Raw genomic sequence first — 18,308 nt, forward strand, 5'->3', positions numbered from 1 at the left:
AAAGAAATTGAGAAGGTGATGCAGTTACTAACACAAACCCAAAATGAGAAGACATCCTGACATCTCTCTAATAGTTCATATCCAACAATCTGCAGATATTCTGAGCAAGCGATCAGGTGATAATTAACAGAGATAGACACTGATGGCTGAGGGCCGCTTTTAGTCGGCAGACTTTTGGTGTTGGCCAGCTTAAAAATCATGCTATTTCATGCACAGACATGAATTTATGGATTCTCTTAAGGAAAAAAAAGCCACGAATACGGCACATTTGGCCAACCTTTCCACATGGGAAGCAGTAATCAGTGGAGCCTGGTGGCAGCCTGCTCAGATCCACAGGCATGTACCCTCCAGCCCATCACTTCCCCACCTGGCTCGCTTCACTTTTGCACATCACCCATCTGTCCCTTCGTGGATCTGAGTTTGGAGACCCTGAATTATATGCTGCCTCCACCCCTGCGCCTGTGTGTTCCCTTCAGCTTCATCCCTTTATCTCGTGGCAGTGCTAACTCCTTAACCAGCACAGTTCCCAAAGAACTAATTACTTCCTCCTTTCCTGTTTTCTTTCCTCTTTTCCGGCCCAGTCATTCTCCTTCCCTGCATCTTTTCCCCTCACATCCCACAGTTTCTTTCTCAGCAGTCAGAGAATGCCTTTAAAATGGTGAAGCGTGAAGCAAGACTTTCCCTGAACGAACTGTGGTGACATGTCTTTCAGAAAGATTACACCTCAACAGATAATCTGCACTCACTTCACATTTTCACATCAGATCTGCAGTGGTATCTGCGCAATCACCTAATACTAACATTTAGAGAATAATTTAGAGCCACTCTGAGTCTGAACAGACTTGGTAACTGAAAACATATTTCATCCTCAGAAAACAAAAGACTGAATCTATGAATATAAAACCAGTTGGTAAGGCTCCTTCCGTGGAGGGAACATTTGCGGAGTGATTCTGCATTAAGGTGCCTGCTGTGGCCTAAAAGGATCTGAGCAGTTTCTCATTATTCAGTGATGGTACAGTATTCAAACAGACGCAGCCATTTGAGCTCAAACTTCAGGGAGTAAGAAAACAGGATTTATGGCAGAAAAAAAAAAAAAAAAAAAAGCTCCACGCAAGTCACCCGTTTTGGAAGATACAGCAATCCTGTGTCACATCCACCTCCTGACCCTCAGGGGAGGCGTGGAGGAGCCCTGATCCCGGACCACGTGCTGACAAATAGGATCCACCTCAACTGTCCCCTCCCTGTGCACAGAGAGACGTCTTCCCAGGGGTCCACTGCTGGTCTCCCCACAGCCACGCTCTCAGAATCATGAATTCTGGGGCTTTCGGGCCTCTGCTATGGTCAGGGGAACTGACCCAGGGTAATGATTAATTTTACCTGTCAGCTTGACCACAGGATGCCCAGACGTGTGGTTAAACACTGCTTCTGGAGGAGATTGGCCTTTGAATTGGTGGACTGAGTAAAGCAGACGGCCCGCCCCAATATGGGGGGGAGGCGGCACCACTCAATCCGCTGATAGAGCAAAACGGTGAAGGAAAGCTGAATTCTCTCTCTGCCTGAATGTTGAGCTAGGACATCCTTCTCCTCCTGCCCCTGAACTGGGACTCACAGCATTGGTTCCCCTGGTTCTTGGTTCTTTGGACTTTGAATTTACATATAACTAAGTGGCTTTCCTGGGACCCAGTTTGCAGAGGGCAAATCCTGGGACTGCTCAGCCTCTGTAGTTGTGTGAGCCAATTTCTCATTTTATACAACCTCCCCCCACACATACACCCCCTATTGGTTCTGTCTCTCCGGAGAACCCCAGCACGCCCAGTGCGGGAGACATCTTCCACTCACCTGTCAGCCGGGTGAGTGCTTCCCTCTTCACAGTACAGCTGTCCCCATGCAAGGTGTACAGCCCCAAATCACAGCCACAGAAAGATTCTGACCTTCATACCTGCCTCATCTAGCTCCCTTGGCAGTGAAAACTCTGTTGTGGGCTCAAAGGGAAGGTCTTTCTACATCAAACGCTATTTTTGAGCAGGACCCAGATGGAGATGATCAGAAAACCAAAATAAATAGATTTTTATAAAAGTTAATTAAGTGCTAGTAAGAACAAGAACAAGAGTCTTAAGGTGATTTATCCTCGACTCACTCCCCTAATACTCATTTCTTACCCCATCTGCTTCTTGTTACAGCAGAACAGGACAGTGAATTTCTTTTCCCAAATAATTCCCCTCGGAATAGAAACAATGACACAAAACCAAAAATGTTTCAAGTGTATAATTCAAGAATTTCTATTTTCTACCTAAATTTTCTCCCACATCCGAAATGTTTTGGTGAGGGTGAGGGGGCATGGTTTATTCTTTACTTCTAAGACAGTAGGAATTTTTATAGTAATAGCACAATGGAAATATGATATCAAAAATAATAAATCAGAAATTATCTGTTTACCGATCAAGAATATCTGAGGGAGAAAAACAACACCAGCATCATACAATCCCTCAGCTCAGGGAGTAGATGGCAAGAATGGAAGTGAGAATTCCAAGCCAAGTTGGAGTGCTGCAGCATTAGACCCACCAAGGGAATAAGAGTCTAAAACTCGGAGCCTGAAGCTCTAACAAGCCGCCGTTCTGGCCAAAACCTGGAAATCCCATGAAGGGAGAAATTTAGATAATTACTACACATCACAATTTTAAACTCCACTTGTGAGGAGAACAGGAGCTCTTGTGGGTTTATTGACAAGGTTTTTTTTCTTCTCTTTTTTTTGGTGGAGGTACTGGGAATTGAACCCAGGACCTTGTGTATGCTAAGCATGTGCTCTACCGCTGGGCTATATCCTCCCCCCAGTTTTGGGTATTTTACGGATTGGTGTGTAGAGATTGGCCTGGTAATCTCTTCCTGTTCTTGTTACTGGTGAGCCCTTCCCAGCTCTTCACCCAGCCTGTGCTACTTTCCGGGGTGTTCCCATCAGCTGGTGGGAAGCTGACTCTCCTTTGAGCCCCTCCAGCCCTTGATTCCTCCCCCTCAGCTCTATTTCTCTTTCACCCCTGTACTCGCCAATGTCTTGGAGTTGAGCTGGTGGCCGGTGTCACTGTGGTAGTGGGGTGTCCTGCTCCTCCCCAGATGTCCTCTGCTGGGAAGAAGCAGGTTGATTCTTGAAACCCAGAATTCAGCCTCCCTAGACCTAGGCCAAAGTCTGGGACATTTCTAGAACTTTCATAGGCAAACAAAGAAGAAAGAAGGTGCCTGAGGATGGAGTGAGTCGCGGCAGACATAGTACGGAGGAAGGAAGTCTGATAAATCCGGGGCCCAGAGAGAAGTGCTGAGGCCTCAGGAGTGCAGAGCCAGCTCTGTTCACACTCAATTGGCAGCTTGAGCAAGGCCATAATTTTGTTATTTTTTTCCTGCCTGCCTGTTTTTCCCTTCTTACTAGCCAAGGAAACCTGAAAAACCCTCAAATCAACTGTGTGCCGGCTGAAGAGGCCCTTGTGCTGAAGTGTGTCCAGGGGAGGAGGGAGACTCGGAGTGGGAATACTCGCTTGTGGCAGGGGCCGGGAGGGAGGCAGGCCAGCCAGCCCCGAGGCCGCTCCAAGAAAGGAAGGGACTGCGGGGGAAAAGGACAGCCCAGCATGGCGTCAGGAATAAGGACTCTGGCCCCAGAGAGACCAGTGTTCCAACCCCAGCCTCACCAAATATCCTGACGAAATATCTCAACGTTTTGCCTTAAAAAATACTTCGCATGTTGGGTGCTCTGGAAAGCTTCCGGATGATGCATGCCTCATCTAGATTCAGGGTCAGCCCTGGAGTCGTATGGGCTCTGGATGCGACCACTGTCATGGAACCATCAGGGCAGGTCACTCGGACCACCGTGCTGACATGCTCCAACTTAAGAGAGATCCCCAGCTCCCAGCTCCCTACACGGTGGCCTGTGAGTGGGCCTCTGCAGGCTGGTCTCTGTTCCTTGTCGGTAAATGCATTTCTTAGCCAACGTATCTTACTTTAAAACGTTACCACACTGGGTTCTAAGTAAATATTTCAGAGGGACTCATTTAATCATGGAGAAATCTACGCAAGGACACAGCCCACTGTTGGCTCTAAGCACATCTAAACTCCTATTTCTGCTTCCTCTTGGTTCATGACAGACAAATAGTGTCCCTTAAAGTTTACTCATGGCAGGAAATTCAAGGCCAAGCAAATAAAAGAGAAAGGACATTGCTACTTGCTCTCAAATCTCAGTCCAGGCAGCGGCATCCTTCCCTTTATGAAGTGGTCTTTCCTGCCTACACCCGCTCAGGCAGGGCCAATGGCTACCTCCTTCATGCCTGTACTGGATCATCTATGTCTTTCTTTCTTTCTTTTTGTTGAAATATATAGTTGATTTACAATGTTGTATTAGTTTCAGTTATATATATATGTATATATATATATATATACATATATATGTATATGTATATATATATATTTACTTCCTTTTCATATTCTTTTTCATTATAGGCCATTACAAGCTATTAGATATAGTTCCCTGTGCTATACAGTAGGACCTAGCTGTTTATCTATTTTATATATAGTAGTTAGTATCTGCAAACCCCCACTCCCAATTTATCTCTCACCCTCTCCTTCCCACCCTGGTAACTGCAAGTTTGTTTTCTATGTCTATGAGTCCATCTCTGTTTTGGAAATAAATTCATTTGTGTCCTTTTTTTTAGATTCCACATGTAAGTGATGTCGTATGGTATTTTTCTAAAATTTCCTCTGTTTAAATATTAATGGAGGTACTGAGGATTGAACCCAAGACCTCGTGCATGCTAAGTGTGTGCTCTACCGCTGAGCTATACCCACACCCCACCCCTCACCCCTTTTCTATTACAGCATTGACTGCACTGTTTGGCAGAGATTTGTTTACATGTCTGTCTCTACACAGGTGCTACGCGATAAACTCCTCAAAGGGCAGGGGCTTTGTTTTATTTCTGTTTATACTTCCAAGCCTAGCACAGTGTCTGGCCCACAGTAGGTGTTCAGTGTTTAATGAATAAATGGATAGGCCAATACACCAAGAAGGGAAAGGGCAGGAAGGGAAGGAAAAGGCATCTCCTCCCACTTCTTTTCCCCACTCCAGCACCCTTTCCTTCATCCAGGCACCCTACCCTTCCTGTCTCCCCAGGCGGGCTAAAGAGCCTGACCTCAGCCTCAGGAAGCATCCCTTTGACCTACATATTGGGAAATTTTGTCCTCTCTAGATAGCTAATATGGAGAGAGATGTCTGTCATTTGGATCATGAAAATTGTAGCCAGGAAAGCCACATGCACAGTCCTGGCCAGTGAGATGTTCAGAAGTTGCTGTGTCAGGCTTCGGAGAAAGCCCTTTGAAAAGAGACACACTCAATTGTTTTATGTCTTTGCCTTTGCTCTCTGACCTTCCTACTTGCTGGCAATGTGGACACAATTTCTGGAGCTGAAGCAGCAGTCTTGGGACCTTGAGAAAGAGGCCTGGGTTATTACATAAATCTCAGTTCTGATATCTTTGAATCATGAACCAGTGCATGCTAGCTCCTATCCCTGGGTTTATAATTATGTGAGAAAATAGGCCTTTATGTAAGTAAGTCACTGAAATCTGGTCTGTGTTACTTGCAGCTGAAGATAACTGCAAACTGATAATCTAGTCTTCTTTCTTTTCCTCAGACACACCAAGGTCGGTTCATTTAGGGCCTTTACACTTGCTATTCCTTCGGCCTGAAACGTTTTTCTCTCAGATCATCACATGACTTGTCCCTTCTCAAAGTCAGATACCAAGTTAGAATATCACCTTCTCGGATGTCACCAAATTGCATCCATCATTCTTTAATATCGTTCTATTTTATTTTCTCCATTGCATTTATCACTATCTGAAATGCCCTCTCTTTGCTTGTTTCTTATTTTCTTTGTCCATTCAGGTGGCTATAACAAAATGCCACAGACTGGGTGGCCCATAAACAACAGAAATTTATTTCTCATGGTTTTGGAGACTGGGAAGTCCAAAATCAAGGCATGAGTGTGGTCGTGTTCAGTAAGAACCTTCTTCCTGGCTCATGGCCAGTGCCTTCTCTCTCTGTCCTCACAGGTGGAAGGAGTGGGAGAGATTTCTGAGGCCTCTTTTATTTAGGGACTGATCTCATTTAGGGGGACTCCAGTCTCATGGCCGAAGCACCTCCCAAAGGCCCTACCTGCCAATATCATCAATCAGGCATTAAGATTTCAACATATAAATTCTGTGGGGATACAAGCCTGCAGACCACAGTACTTCTTCATCTTCCCCACCATGAATGCAGGAAGCATCTCTATTTTCTTTCAGAACTGCTAAGTCTCCAGCACCTAGAAAAGTACGTGGTATATGGTGGGTGCTCTATGGATAGGTCCCAGAAACAGAGACGACTTCCAGAGTTGGAAAGAAATACATTTCCCCATAGAATGTACTACCATGTGTTGAATAGGTTTATAATCGGGGAAATTATGGGTTAAATGCCATCTAGGACCTGACTACTGTATATAACATTGTTTATATGAGATAACAATTTCTCTTAATGAATTCATTATAATCTTGATCATAGATCATCTTGCAGCTTATCTTCATACCTAGAAAACCCTGCCTCCCTCATTTTATTCCTAATAGCTCATCGGATTTCAACTCCTTGATGGAATTTTTTTCTTTGATTTAAAAGAAAGTTTAAAAAAAATTTTTTTAAAGAGTCCCACTCAATCTCTGGTAGGTTTTTTGAATTGATTTCTTGAGTGCCATTCCTTAGCCCCCTTGCTGGCCCTATCCTATTTCACATCCTGTCTCAGGAAATTTATACTCAAGCCCTTTCAAAGGCACCTTGCCTTTTTTCCTGTCCTCCCAGTGGCTCCTGAAACTCTCATCTTTTCCATAGGCCTATTTAAAAGCAGCAAAATCTTCTTAATCCCATGGGGACCCTTCCATCTGCTCTGGATTTCAGTGTGAGGAGTGCTAGCAGACAGTGAGACTGCAAGTAAGACCTCGATATTTAGAAGAATCAATTACTCCTTTTAATATCTAGAATATGCTTTTCCATATAGAAACCACAGATAGAGACTAACAGAATGGGCCATCTTGTTACACACACGCCTGCTACATACTCTTAAGGAATAAAAAGCAGACTAGTTTGAGTAAGTAAAGGGTTTACAAATTAAATGGTAAAAGATAAGTCTAGGAACACAGGTTGGGGACAGAGATCGTTAGTTGTTTGGAAATAGCCACGCTTCCCCTTTTTCTTAGTAACGAGGTCCTCCTTTTATTTAAGGTGACAATGATAAATGAATACATCTCCCAGTCTCCTCTGTGGTTAGGTGCGCCCACGTTACACGGTACTGGAAGAAGTTTTGTTTGGGTTTGCTTAAAGAGAGGGGACCCAGCTGGGAAGTGTGGCCCTTTCCCCTTCATCCTTTCTTCCAGTCTGGAACTTGGACTGATGGCTGGAACTCCTGTAGCAATCCTGCATCACAAAGTGGGGTTGAGGATGGAGGTCACAAACAGAAACACTGATTTCATGGCCCCAGTGCACCAGTTCCGAATTCCCCATTCTGGGGCTTCTTTTCTGTGTGTCTTCAAGCAACTGCTACTTTGAATTTTTTGTTAAATATAACCAAGTATAATCCACTTTGATACTAATGCTCACAGGGGAAGCTTTAAAACAATATCCCGGTGCCCAGCCTGCATCCCAGATCATTTATATCAGAAACTCTAGGGATGGAATTCAAGCATCAACAATTTTTTAAAGCTTCCTGGGTGATTGCAGTGTACAGCCCAGGTTGAGAATCACTGCTTCAGGCTGACAGGCCTCATAGTTAGCATGCTCAAGAATCTCCTGGGGGATAGGGCAGTGTTTAAAAATTGGACTTCCAGGCCTTATTCCCCCAAATTTTGGTTCTTTCCATCTGAAGGCATCCCAGGTGATTCAGAGACAGGCAACCCAGGGATCACACTTGAAGAAACACTGCTTTTAGTAACAGGGCATCTTTGGAAGTTTTAAAGCAAAGAAGTCACAAGATCAGAGGAGAGTTTTAAGAGGATTAGTCTGGATCCAGTGAATAAACTGAAAAGAAGTGGGAGATTGATGGTGAGAGACCAATTGGGAGGGACTATAATAGCTGACGGCCTGAGGGGATGTGATTCTGAACTAAGTGGGTGGCCACAGAAATGGGAAAAAAGAGACGCACGGTAGACACTGAAAAAGATAAAACGCTACAGGACTTGGTAACTGACAGAACAGGACTGAGGGGGACTTCAAGATACTTATTTTTAGTGACTGAAGAGTACACTGGGGGATGATGACTTCTGGGATAGTATGTATTTCCCCCTTTTGCTAAACTCAGTTACATTGCTGTGGATTATTAGCTTACTATGTATCCACACCTGCACATGTTAAGTTGCTTTTTGTTCACCTGATTGTATCTAGACTCTCTTGGTAGATTGGAAACATTATTTGCTAAATCAGCTCTTCTATTTAAAGGCTCAGACATTTTGTCCTAACAAGAGTCTATTTCACAGATTTTAGTGTCTGTTTAGAAATATATAGAAATATATGTATATGGACAAGCAATATACATGTGTATATACATATGTAGGTAAGCAATTAAATATTTTTCATGAGGTTTTTACTTTTTCTAAAGTCATATTTTGTAGAGCAGAAAAAGTAAGTGAGTGGTTTAGTTACTGCTCTGAGCTCTGCTTTATGTAGATTTCTTTTTCAGATGACCCACAACAAAACTTTCAAGGGCTAAAAGTTTAAAGAATGGATTTTAAAAATGATCTCAGGGGAATCGTTATTTAACTATTCAATGTAAAGCCACCAAGCACACAGATGTTAGGGTGATATTTTATCAAAGAACCTCAAACATAATTACTTTAGGAGTAATTCTAAAACACACACTGCTCACTGATGTATTGTCATAATGAGCACATATGCCTCAGAAATGTCTTAGGTGTGCTCTTCCAGTCCTCTCTTATTTACAAACCAACATAATGGTTTTATAGTTACAAACCAGAAAAAATAACAGTCAAATGTAATAGAAAGATCATAAAATATCAGCTAACGTATTTGCTCAATTTTTACTAGTTGTTCTTTTTGTTTCTTTTATTGAAGTATACTTGATTTTTTAATTGAAGCATATGACACCGTTTCTTTTAGGAATAGATTTTAAAATCCCAAGTAAACTTAATGAACAAACAAGGTGCACATCCCCTCACTGAGCTCACCACTCCACACAAACATGAATGAAACAGCCTTGCTCTCTTGGACCTCAACATTGTAAATAATGAAGTGACGATGAGTTTTCCTAAAGTTCATTTAAGAATCAATTTTCTCTCTAATTGGAACATCTATTAGAAGGCTCTAACAAGGTGAAAGTCATTAGATCTATTCAAAACACAAAAGGGCTAACCTTCAACAGGCCATGGGAGAGCGTGTGTCTAGATTCCATATCACATTTCCCTTTGTTGTTAAGAATAGCCCCCTCCTTTAATTTGGTGTCAGTCCTTTGTCACTTGCTCCTGAGTATACTTATGGCCCTTAAGTGGAAATGCTAGCCTCACTGAGGGACCACCACCCGCCCAGTCCTAGCCATGCAGAGAGGAGGTGAATGCACTATATGTGGCAGTCAGGTGCCCCTACTACTCCCTGCAATATTCTCTTCGGCAGTTGGATTTTGTTTCACTTTCAGACACCAGTAATTAAATTGGTTACAGCAAAGTGCTGACCATGCTGGGGATTCTTTGTGATTCATTTCATACAAAAAGAATTCTATTTCATGATAGAATTTCATGGTCACAGACCCCACCCCTAATATGAGCTACAATCTTACAAATGATAAAATACCAGGCACTGGGAGGTATGTGCAAAAGTGTTGAGAAAGTATGTAGACAGTGTTGGGCAAAACTCTGCCCTAATGGGCAAAACAACCCAAAGTGTGCTGCATACTGCAGATGGGCGGAGGGAATTTGCTATGGGTTGAATTGTCTTGTTTCCACTCCCCAAATTCATATGTTGGAGTCCTAACACCCAGTGCCTCAGAATACGACCTTATTTGGAAATAGGTTGGTGCAGGTGTAATTAGTTAAGTTAGCAGGATGTCATACTGGTACAGCAGAGTGGGCCCCTAATCCAACATGACTGGTGTCCTTGGAAAAAGGGCAAATTTGTACCCCCCCAACACACACGGAAGAGAACATGTGGAGATGAAGGCAGAGATGCTTCCATGAGCCAAGAAATAACAAAGATTGCCAGCAAACCACTAGAAGCTAGAGGAAAGAAACAGATACATCCTCCCAGCCCTCACAAGGAGCCAACCCTGCCTAACCTTGATCTTGGACTTCCAGCCTCCAGAACTGTGAGACAAGAACTTTCTGCTGTTAAAGCTACTCAGTCTGTGGGGCTTGAGTACCGTAGGCCTAGAAAACTACCACGCAACTGTTCTCCCACCACTGTCCTGACGGATAGCAAATTCTTTTGGTGCAGATACAGCTCACCATATGGAAGGGACCATAAAGGACAGGTGGGTGGCCTGGCATGCTGCCAAGCAGGCCTCTTTTACTCCACCCCAGGTCTACTCCGTCATGTGGACTAAAGAAAGCTGAGTGAGTTGGCTGCATGGTCACCAAGCCCTTCTTCCCTTCCCTACCACCCCAGGTAATCGCTGCCATCGCAGCCAAAGTGCTGGAAGGCGGCACCCCTGACTCAGCCGCAGCTCTGTGTCCTCATTCTCCCACCTCCTCGCGTCCCAGCAAACAACACAGGGAATGGGCAAGAACGAACTAGAAGGGGAACTGGAAAAAACAGGGCAGAAAAGTCAAATAAGAGTCAAACAAAACTGAAATAGACCAAAAATTAAATAAATAAGTAGAAGGAAAAACAGGAGAGATGCAAGGAGAAAGGAGAAAGAAAACACCATAGGCATGGTTGGCCAGAAAAATCGTTGCTGAAGGAAAAACCTTAAAATCTGTGGGGATGGGTTCCTAGAATAGTCATTAGATTGTTCCAGGAAGCCACTAGGAAATTAAGATTCTCCTTGAGATCGTAGTTATATGCACATCTTGAGAAATTATTTCTGGAATTCAGTCATCAAACTTCCTGCATGGTGTTTTTTTTTTTTTTATAGCTGAGTTCTGTAAACAAAATCTATGTGATGCTACGTGAATTAACAGAGAACGCTAGAATGATGGAGCCAGATGACTCTGAAATCATTCAATTCAATTATTGAGGTGTAAGAGAATTTGAGACTCGTCCAATGTCATGCAGCCTATCCCAGAGCTAGGCCAAAAGATTTTGTAAATATGATTTGTGAAGAATCTAGGCTGATTTACACAAAGAAAATATTTCTGAACTTAACTACTTTTGACCCCTCACATCTCCATATTGTCTTTCAGATATTAAAGAAGAGGCCTTTTGAGAAAGCCGTCAGGAAAACTTCAACTTAGAAAATTCCTCGGAACATAATGGAAGAAACTAAGGTAAACAAAATTCTATTCCAGCTAAAATATTTATTTGAAAAATATGTTATGGATAAATTTATTTTTAATATAAATGTATCCTGACCACTTGAATTCTAAATTTCTTAGTAATTACAATAGGAATACTAATTGAACTTAATAACATTTGCTATATGCGAGGCAGTCTTTTAAGTGCTTGATGTATGTCACCTTACTTAATCCTCAGATTACTATATGATTTGGTCCCATGATGTATTAACCTTATTTTGTCGATGAAGAAATTGAGGCAGAGGTGGATATCTTTGCCCATGTCACACTGTTTGTGAGTGGTAAGGCTGAGATTTGAACACTGGCAGTCTAACTCTAAAGTCTGTGTACTTAACCATTGTACCAGACTGTCACTTACCACCCTATGAAGAAATTTGCGTATCAGTCCACACATATCCCTCATAAGTGGTAAAGCCAGGATTTTATCCAGGTCTAATCTGATTTAGAGTCAATGCACTTTCCCATCCCAGCTATGCTGCCTCTCACATTAGTGTATTTAAACCTCACTTTCACTGTAATCAGTGGCCACCAACTAAGGGTAGTGGTGTGAAGACTGAGTGCGACACAAACACCACAGAAGCAGTCCAGGAAAAGGACCCCTGAGCACGAGCCCACCAGCCATGGCGTAAACTCGCAGGTGTGTTGGAGGCTGTTGGCTCCCCTGGTCACTCCTAGCTTGCGTGCTGTGCTCGTCTCTTCAGTCTCAGGGGAGGGTGTGGATGATGGAACAGACACTAGACCAGGGAGCGAGAGACCAGGCTTCCAGCCTGAGAGCAGCCTCGGACTGGCAGAGTGCCCCTGACGGGGTTGGCATCACCACCTGGCTCCTCCCTCAGTCCCCCCGGTACCCCCAGGAGTGTGCATGACAGCAGTTTATGGTGAGAGATGTGGGATTCAGAGGGTTAAGTAATTCCATCAAGGTCCCCAAAGTGGTATTCAGTCCAGGTCTGCCTGACTGTAAAATCTTCCCATATATGCCGCCAAGTTGCCTCTAAAGTCATTTAAATCCTCGAAATCCCAGATTCCTCAAATATAAAACAAGGGCATTTTGCTAAGTCAGCACTCCCTGTATGACAGAGACCTAGGGATTCTTCCACGGTGTCTCTGAAGTCAGCTTTGGAAGGAAGTCCAAGGAGGGCCCAGATGGCTGCGGACCCCATGTGCACACGCGTGCACGCGCACACACACACACACACACACACACACACACACACACACAGAGAAACACCGAGCAGTGCCCCTCTTAGCTTTAACACCTCAGAGAGGATCACAGTAAAGGTACAATAACTGTGGTAAATCAAACCAGTCAGATTCACCTGGCTGGTGCTGTCCAGAAAACATCCAAAGACTTTCAAAGAAAAGGCTGTCCCCAAATTTCTGTTAATCTAAACACAATTCGAGAAAGTGTATCTGTGAAGATGGCTTTCTGACCCAGGCCAGCTAGTGAGAAACACAGTCTGAGTTTCCTTCTCTTGCTGTCCCCATTCCTGGACAATTTCAAATGGGCAGGGATGAAAAGGGATGTACTATTTGTGGCTTAATTTGAACTCATTGTTTTTTCTCTTCCTTTCTATTTATCTTGCTGCATTCTCTTTTTACCCTGTCCGATTTCAATCCTGTCTCCCTCCTCTGGCCCCAAAACCAGGTAGGAGACAGGAAAGGAGTAGTCGGTGTGGGTACGAAATGAATGAATTCATTTACTCCCTCAATTCCTTCCCCCACCTGTCTTCATAAAGCAACGCTTCAGTGCTTAGATGCTCAGATGATTGCTGCCAGGCAGGCATCTTGACGAATGCATGGAGAGCCAAGGTTTACTTTCTCCCATCCCCGTAGCTTGTATCCCTTTCAGGAAAAGCTACATATGTAGAAAAGAATAAAGCCAACAAAAGGCAAGTGTTCATCATGGTGACAGTGATCAGACCTTTTTAAAAACACTTATTGAGCTATCCTTTACACACCATAAAATTCACTCATTTTAAGCGTGCAATTCACTGAATTTTACCGAATATACAGTTGTACAACTATTACCACAATTCAAATTTGGAACATTTCCATCACCCCAAAAAGATACCTCAAACTCATCTGCCGTCACTCCCTGTTCCCACCCCCAGCCCTAGGCAACCACTAGTCCACTGTATGTTTCTGAGGATTGGCTTTCTCTGAGCACTTCACATAATGGAATCATATACTATGTGGTGTTTTGTGACCAGCTTCTGTCATGTTACATACTCTTTTGGAGGTTTGCCCATATGTTAGTACATTTCTGTACTTTGTTCCTTTCTATGTGACACCTTTTTGAATGGCAGCATTATACAAAAAAAAAAAAGATTATGGGTTTCAGAAGCATGCAGATGGGAGGCCAGATCAAAGTTGTACCACTTCTTGGGAAGTTCTTTAACCTCTCTGAGACCCATTTTAGGATGAGGATGATAATCCCTCCCTCAGAGGACTTGGCTATCAATTAGCTGGATTGTGCCGGCAAACCATGGGCACTCAAGACATCCAGTCTTTCTCTCTACGTCCCCAGGAATCTTTGCCTTTGTTACCCTGCATCAAGTTGTAAAATGATTCCCACAGCCTCCCTGCCAGCCTTCACATCAACCTTGAAGTGGAAGCCCTCGTAGCTAGCAATATCCAAAACGGAATCCCACCAAGGGAATCACATCCTTCATTAATGGAGGCCCAGATGGTGAGGAGCTAAAGGGATTTCCTTCAATTATATTGCTGTCGTTTTTTTTGTTTTGTTTTGTTTTTGTTTTTGTTTTTAGAAAGAAGGTTAAACTGTATTTAATTGTTATCCAACGGAAGAAAATGTTTCGAATTCTACCCTAGAACATTTTACAGATTTGGCCTTACCTTTGCAGGGATCTAACAATATATTTTCCCACTAATTCTTATAAAACTGCCCCCAATAACATCAACTTCTGGATAACATGGAAGCCAGTAGTGAAGGGCTATCTATAACCCTCTGAATTAATAAAATTCTCCTCAAGTCCTCAAAACTCAACTTTTAGCGAATAGTTTCAGACTCTTTCTTTCCCAAACCTTTACAAGAATCTGAATTTCATGTATGTCACAAAATAGACTAAATTGAACTCCTTGTTCATTTCTCTACTTCATCTTCTCTGGTTAGAACATGTCATCAATTTGAGTTCCAACTTAAAGGAATCCGGATCTAAACCCACCATACACTCTTAGACTCAAAGTTTACAAAGATGCGATTCCTTAGCCCTGAGCATAAAATTCTCTGTTCTAAACCCGTTTTTCCTTCTGAATCATTATTTCTCTACAGTTTTTAATCCACCATGATTTCCCTTTGTGTTTCTGATTGCTTTTCTTCCCTTCTCCTCTGAGATTTATCACAGCTGCATTTCTTCCCCAGTTCCACCTCCTAGACTCACTCCCAGATTCACTTCCTGGTAAGCACAGTATAACAAAACAGAAAAGGATAATACTTTTTAACATCTCTACCAAATAAAACAGGTTTGCAACATACTTTATTTATCTCTCATTTCTAGGAGACGCACAACATATCATTTTTCATGATATAAAATGCCCGTTGTCAAAAGTAAGCTAGTTATTAAGAGAGATAACATACAGCTTTCTGATGTTTATATACCAATAGTTATCACTGTACATGCTAATGGCTTTGAAGATAACGAAAAGTGATTCTTTTAAATAAGTAAATTGGATATAATCCCAACAAGTGATCAATCTGGAACATTTTCAGGTCAGTCCGACTAACTAGAACTTCTATTCTGATAAGACCATGCTCACAAAGACAAATAGATAAAAGCTATACCTGGACCGAATCAAACATGTAAATCACTGTATTTGTGTAAGGATTCCCACATTCCCTTGCTCTTTATACTGATCTGAAAATAGGCACTGTTAACAAAATGCATGACTAACCTCTCCCAATACTGAGAGGTCAGAAGTGAATGGGGTCTTGAGACAAGTTTTCACTCACTGTCTTATCACCTAAAATAGGCGTGAGAATCCATAAATGTGATAAAAAAATAATAATAATGAGGGGGGACACAAACAGCTTAAATTGAGTTAGTTTTGTAAATTTCCCCAATCTTTAAAAAGCTTTTCTTATGTTAAAACTTCCCTTTCATACACTACAGTGAAGAGAGTAATTTATATCCAAGACTTTATTTTGGGAATTTTATTTTAAATGATATCATAGGAATTTATCTCATAGTATAAATAGTTTATTAAATCTGGGATTTAGCAAAGATTTTTTCCCTACTGCAAAGGCCTTTTGTACAGTAGATGTTTAGCAGCAGATGAGCAGTTTTCACTGACCTCCTGTGCCAATCTTGAGGCATGATAACTTCAGTTTGATGCTCAAACATTCTGCAAAAACATCTTAAGCCCCAAATTCCAATGTGTGGCCAGCATACAGAAAGTTAATTTTTTTAAAAAAAATCACTTAATGACCAAAATCTTCAATATATATACAAGAATCACACAACCTTCATATTATCATTTGGCCTATAGTTTGCTCATAGCTCTCTAGGGAATCCTGATCTCAGGGTGACTGGCTAAAACCCCCACATTTGCAGAGATCATCTCTGAGGTCTTGGTCACTATAAATATCTGTCAGCATCTGTGCATCATGCAGATGAGTTACCAAATAATGCCAAGAGTCTCCTACCCCGAGATGGCAGCAAGTTTTTGGTGTGCCTGGCGGGCCATTTCACAGCCTTTGGTTCTTGTCTTGTGCATTTCCGCCCGGAGTGACGGGCAGCTGACTGAGATGTCCCCGATAGAAATGACCAATTCTCGGTACAGGGCCACTTGTGTGTTGAACTCTTGGACAAGCTGGAAAAGAAGTGAGTTTCTTTCATGAGACACATCATCAGAAAGTTTCCTGTTTTGGTGTACCTAAACAGGGGTTTTCATTGACCCCTGTGTCACCTCCCCATATCTCACGCTAAGGTGCCTACAGATTGTTTAAAGATTAAGGCACAAAGACAAGTGTTTGTCCAAGGCAAGTGTTTATTTTTCTTGGGTAAGTCTGGTCATGGAAGCTCTATTTCCAGAACTACTTGCCCCGACCGTTCAGGCTCAGTTTCTGAAGAGCAAGAACATATTTGGAGAGCTACCAGGCCACTCCCAGGTCACTAGAGTAATGCTGGGAACTCATGCATAGAACGTTCCCCTCTACTATAGCTAGATGTGGATTTAAAGTTGCCTGGGGATAAAGGCCAAAGGTAGGTTATGTTAGGCAAACCGTTCACCTCCCGCCGGCCCCTGAACAGCTCGGGGAGCCTGATGGGAAGACCTGCCACAGCCTCAGCGCTGGAACCTTCGTCCCCTCCGCAGCGCCCGGTGCGCTCTATTTGGATTTGTTTGCTACTGTCTCCCCACAAAGCAGCACCCTCACCTACCCAACCCCTCCCTCCCTGGTGAGCGAGCCGGTCCACCGTAGCCTTTCGTATCTGCCATTCTCCAAGGATGTAGAGGCACGACCTACAGCCGCTGACCCCAAGACACTTGCCACGACACTTCTTTGCAGGGCCATTGCGAGCCGGGTGTCACCCCGAATCTGGTGGACTGCAGATTTAAAAATAGTGCATGTGCACGTGATCGGCATGGAGGAGCTGAGGGTGGCGGAGTAGCGGCACTTAAGCAAACGATTAACATACACGATTCCCCTACCTCTCCAAAAAAAAAAAAAAAAAGAAAGAAAGAAAGAAACGCATTTTTCACCTACCATCTTGCAGTCGTCCAGGGCTCGTTGGATTTTGTGGGCGCTCTCGGAGCCGCTGCCCCTGCGCTCCCAGTCCCCGCTCTGCAGCGGGGGCTTGCTGATCTGGAAGATCGAGGAGCGGGTGGACCTGCTGGGGCGCTTTTTGCGCCCATTCGGTGCAGAACTCATGCATACACATCCACCAAGACGAAGCCGCTGGTGCAGTGCGCCCCGGCGCGGGCGGCCCGGTCGTTGCCCTGCGCGCCGCCGCCGAGCAGCCGGACCCGGGACCCGAGGCGCGGCGCTCACAGGGTTGGGGCTGGCTGCGCGGGTGGGTAACCTTCAGCTTGAAGGAGAGCTGGGGAAGCGCTGGCTGTGCCGTGCAGCATCGCTTCCACTAGCAGCGAGGAAGGGGCTCGGTCAAGTTCCGATCAGCAGCACTGCCGGCCCTGTCCCGGGAGCTGGGCGCTGGCGCGGGCTCGCACCGCCTTCCGCTCGGCATGGACTGCAAGGCTGGGGGAGAAGGAACGCGCCGCCCGGCGGTTCCGAGTTCCCATTCAGATGGGAGAGCAGCTTTCACAGCCTGCGCTGCCAGATGGGGGAGCCGGGCGGAGAGTGTCGCTCTAGCTTCGGTGTCTTCCCGCAGCGGCGCTAGGTTCGTCTGTCCCCTCCCTCCCCAGTCACCAGGTCTCGAAGCGCTGGCGGTCCCCGAAGCAGGCAATTGGTTCTAATCGGCTGTCTTGATCCCTCGTCTCCACGGGCTTGTCTGTTTGAGGATCCCAAATGAATCCGTGGCGGGACTGGCAGACGCAGGGAGTCGGTCCGGCTGACGTGGTTCGCGGCCCCGCACATTGATAGGACAGGAATACTAATGTGATCCATCCATACAACCCCCTCCCCCCTCCACAGTTTATGCACTTATCCAATCACATCCCCAGGAACATCAATTGCAATATTACTTCATCGGCTCTATTATTAGAAATGAAAAGTGTCATCAGAGTGGAGCACATTGCCACATGCTAGGACCTAAACACGAATTGCAGATCAACCTGTGTGGATTTGAGGCTCTCACCTGGGGCCACAGATTAGCAAAGCC

At 44.1% G+C, this 18,308-nt stretch overlaps 1 protein-coding gene across 1 annotated transcript in view; it reads right to left on the reverse strand.

Annotated features, from left to right (window-relative positions):
• Positions 1-18,084, reverse strand: part of RGS7BP (regulator of G protein signaling 7 binding protein) — an 88,783-nt gene extending 70,699 nt beyond the window's left edge. Inside the window, exons 1-2 of the mRNA XM_006197513.4 lie at positions 17,237-18,084; positions 16,175-16,341 (exon numbers count right to left, since the gene is read on the reverse strand). Coding sequence (XP_006197575.1) covers positions 16,175-16,341; positions 17,237-17,401 — 332 coding nt within the window. The 5' untranslated portion in view covers positions 17,402-18,084. The remainder of the gene's footprint in view (positions 1-16,174; positions 16,342-17,236) is intronic.
• Between the last annotated feature and the right edge of the window lie 224 nt (positions 18,085-18,308).

Source organism: Vicugna pacos, chromosome 3 (genome assembly GCF_048564905.1).
Source record: "Vicugna pacos chromosome 3, VicPac4, whole genome shotgun sequence".
Classification (NCBI taxonomy): domain Eukaryota; kingdom Metazoa; phylum Chordata; class Mammalia; order Artiodactyla; family Camelidae; genus Vicugna; species Vicugna pacos.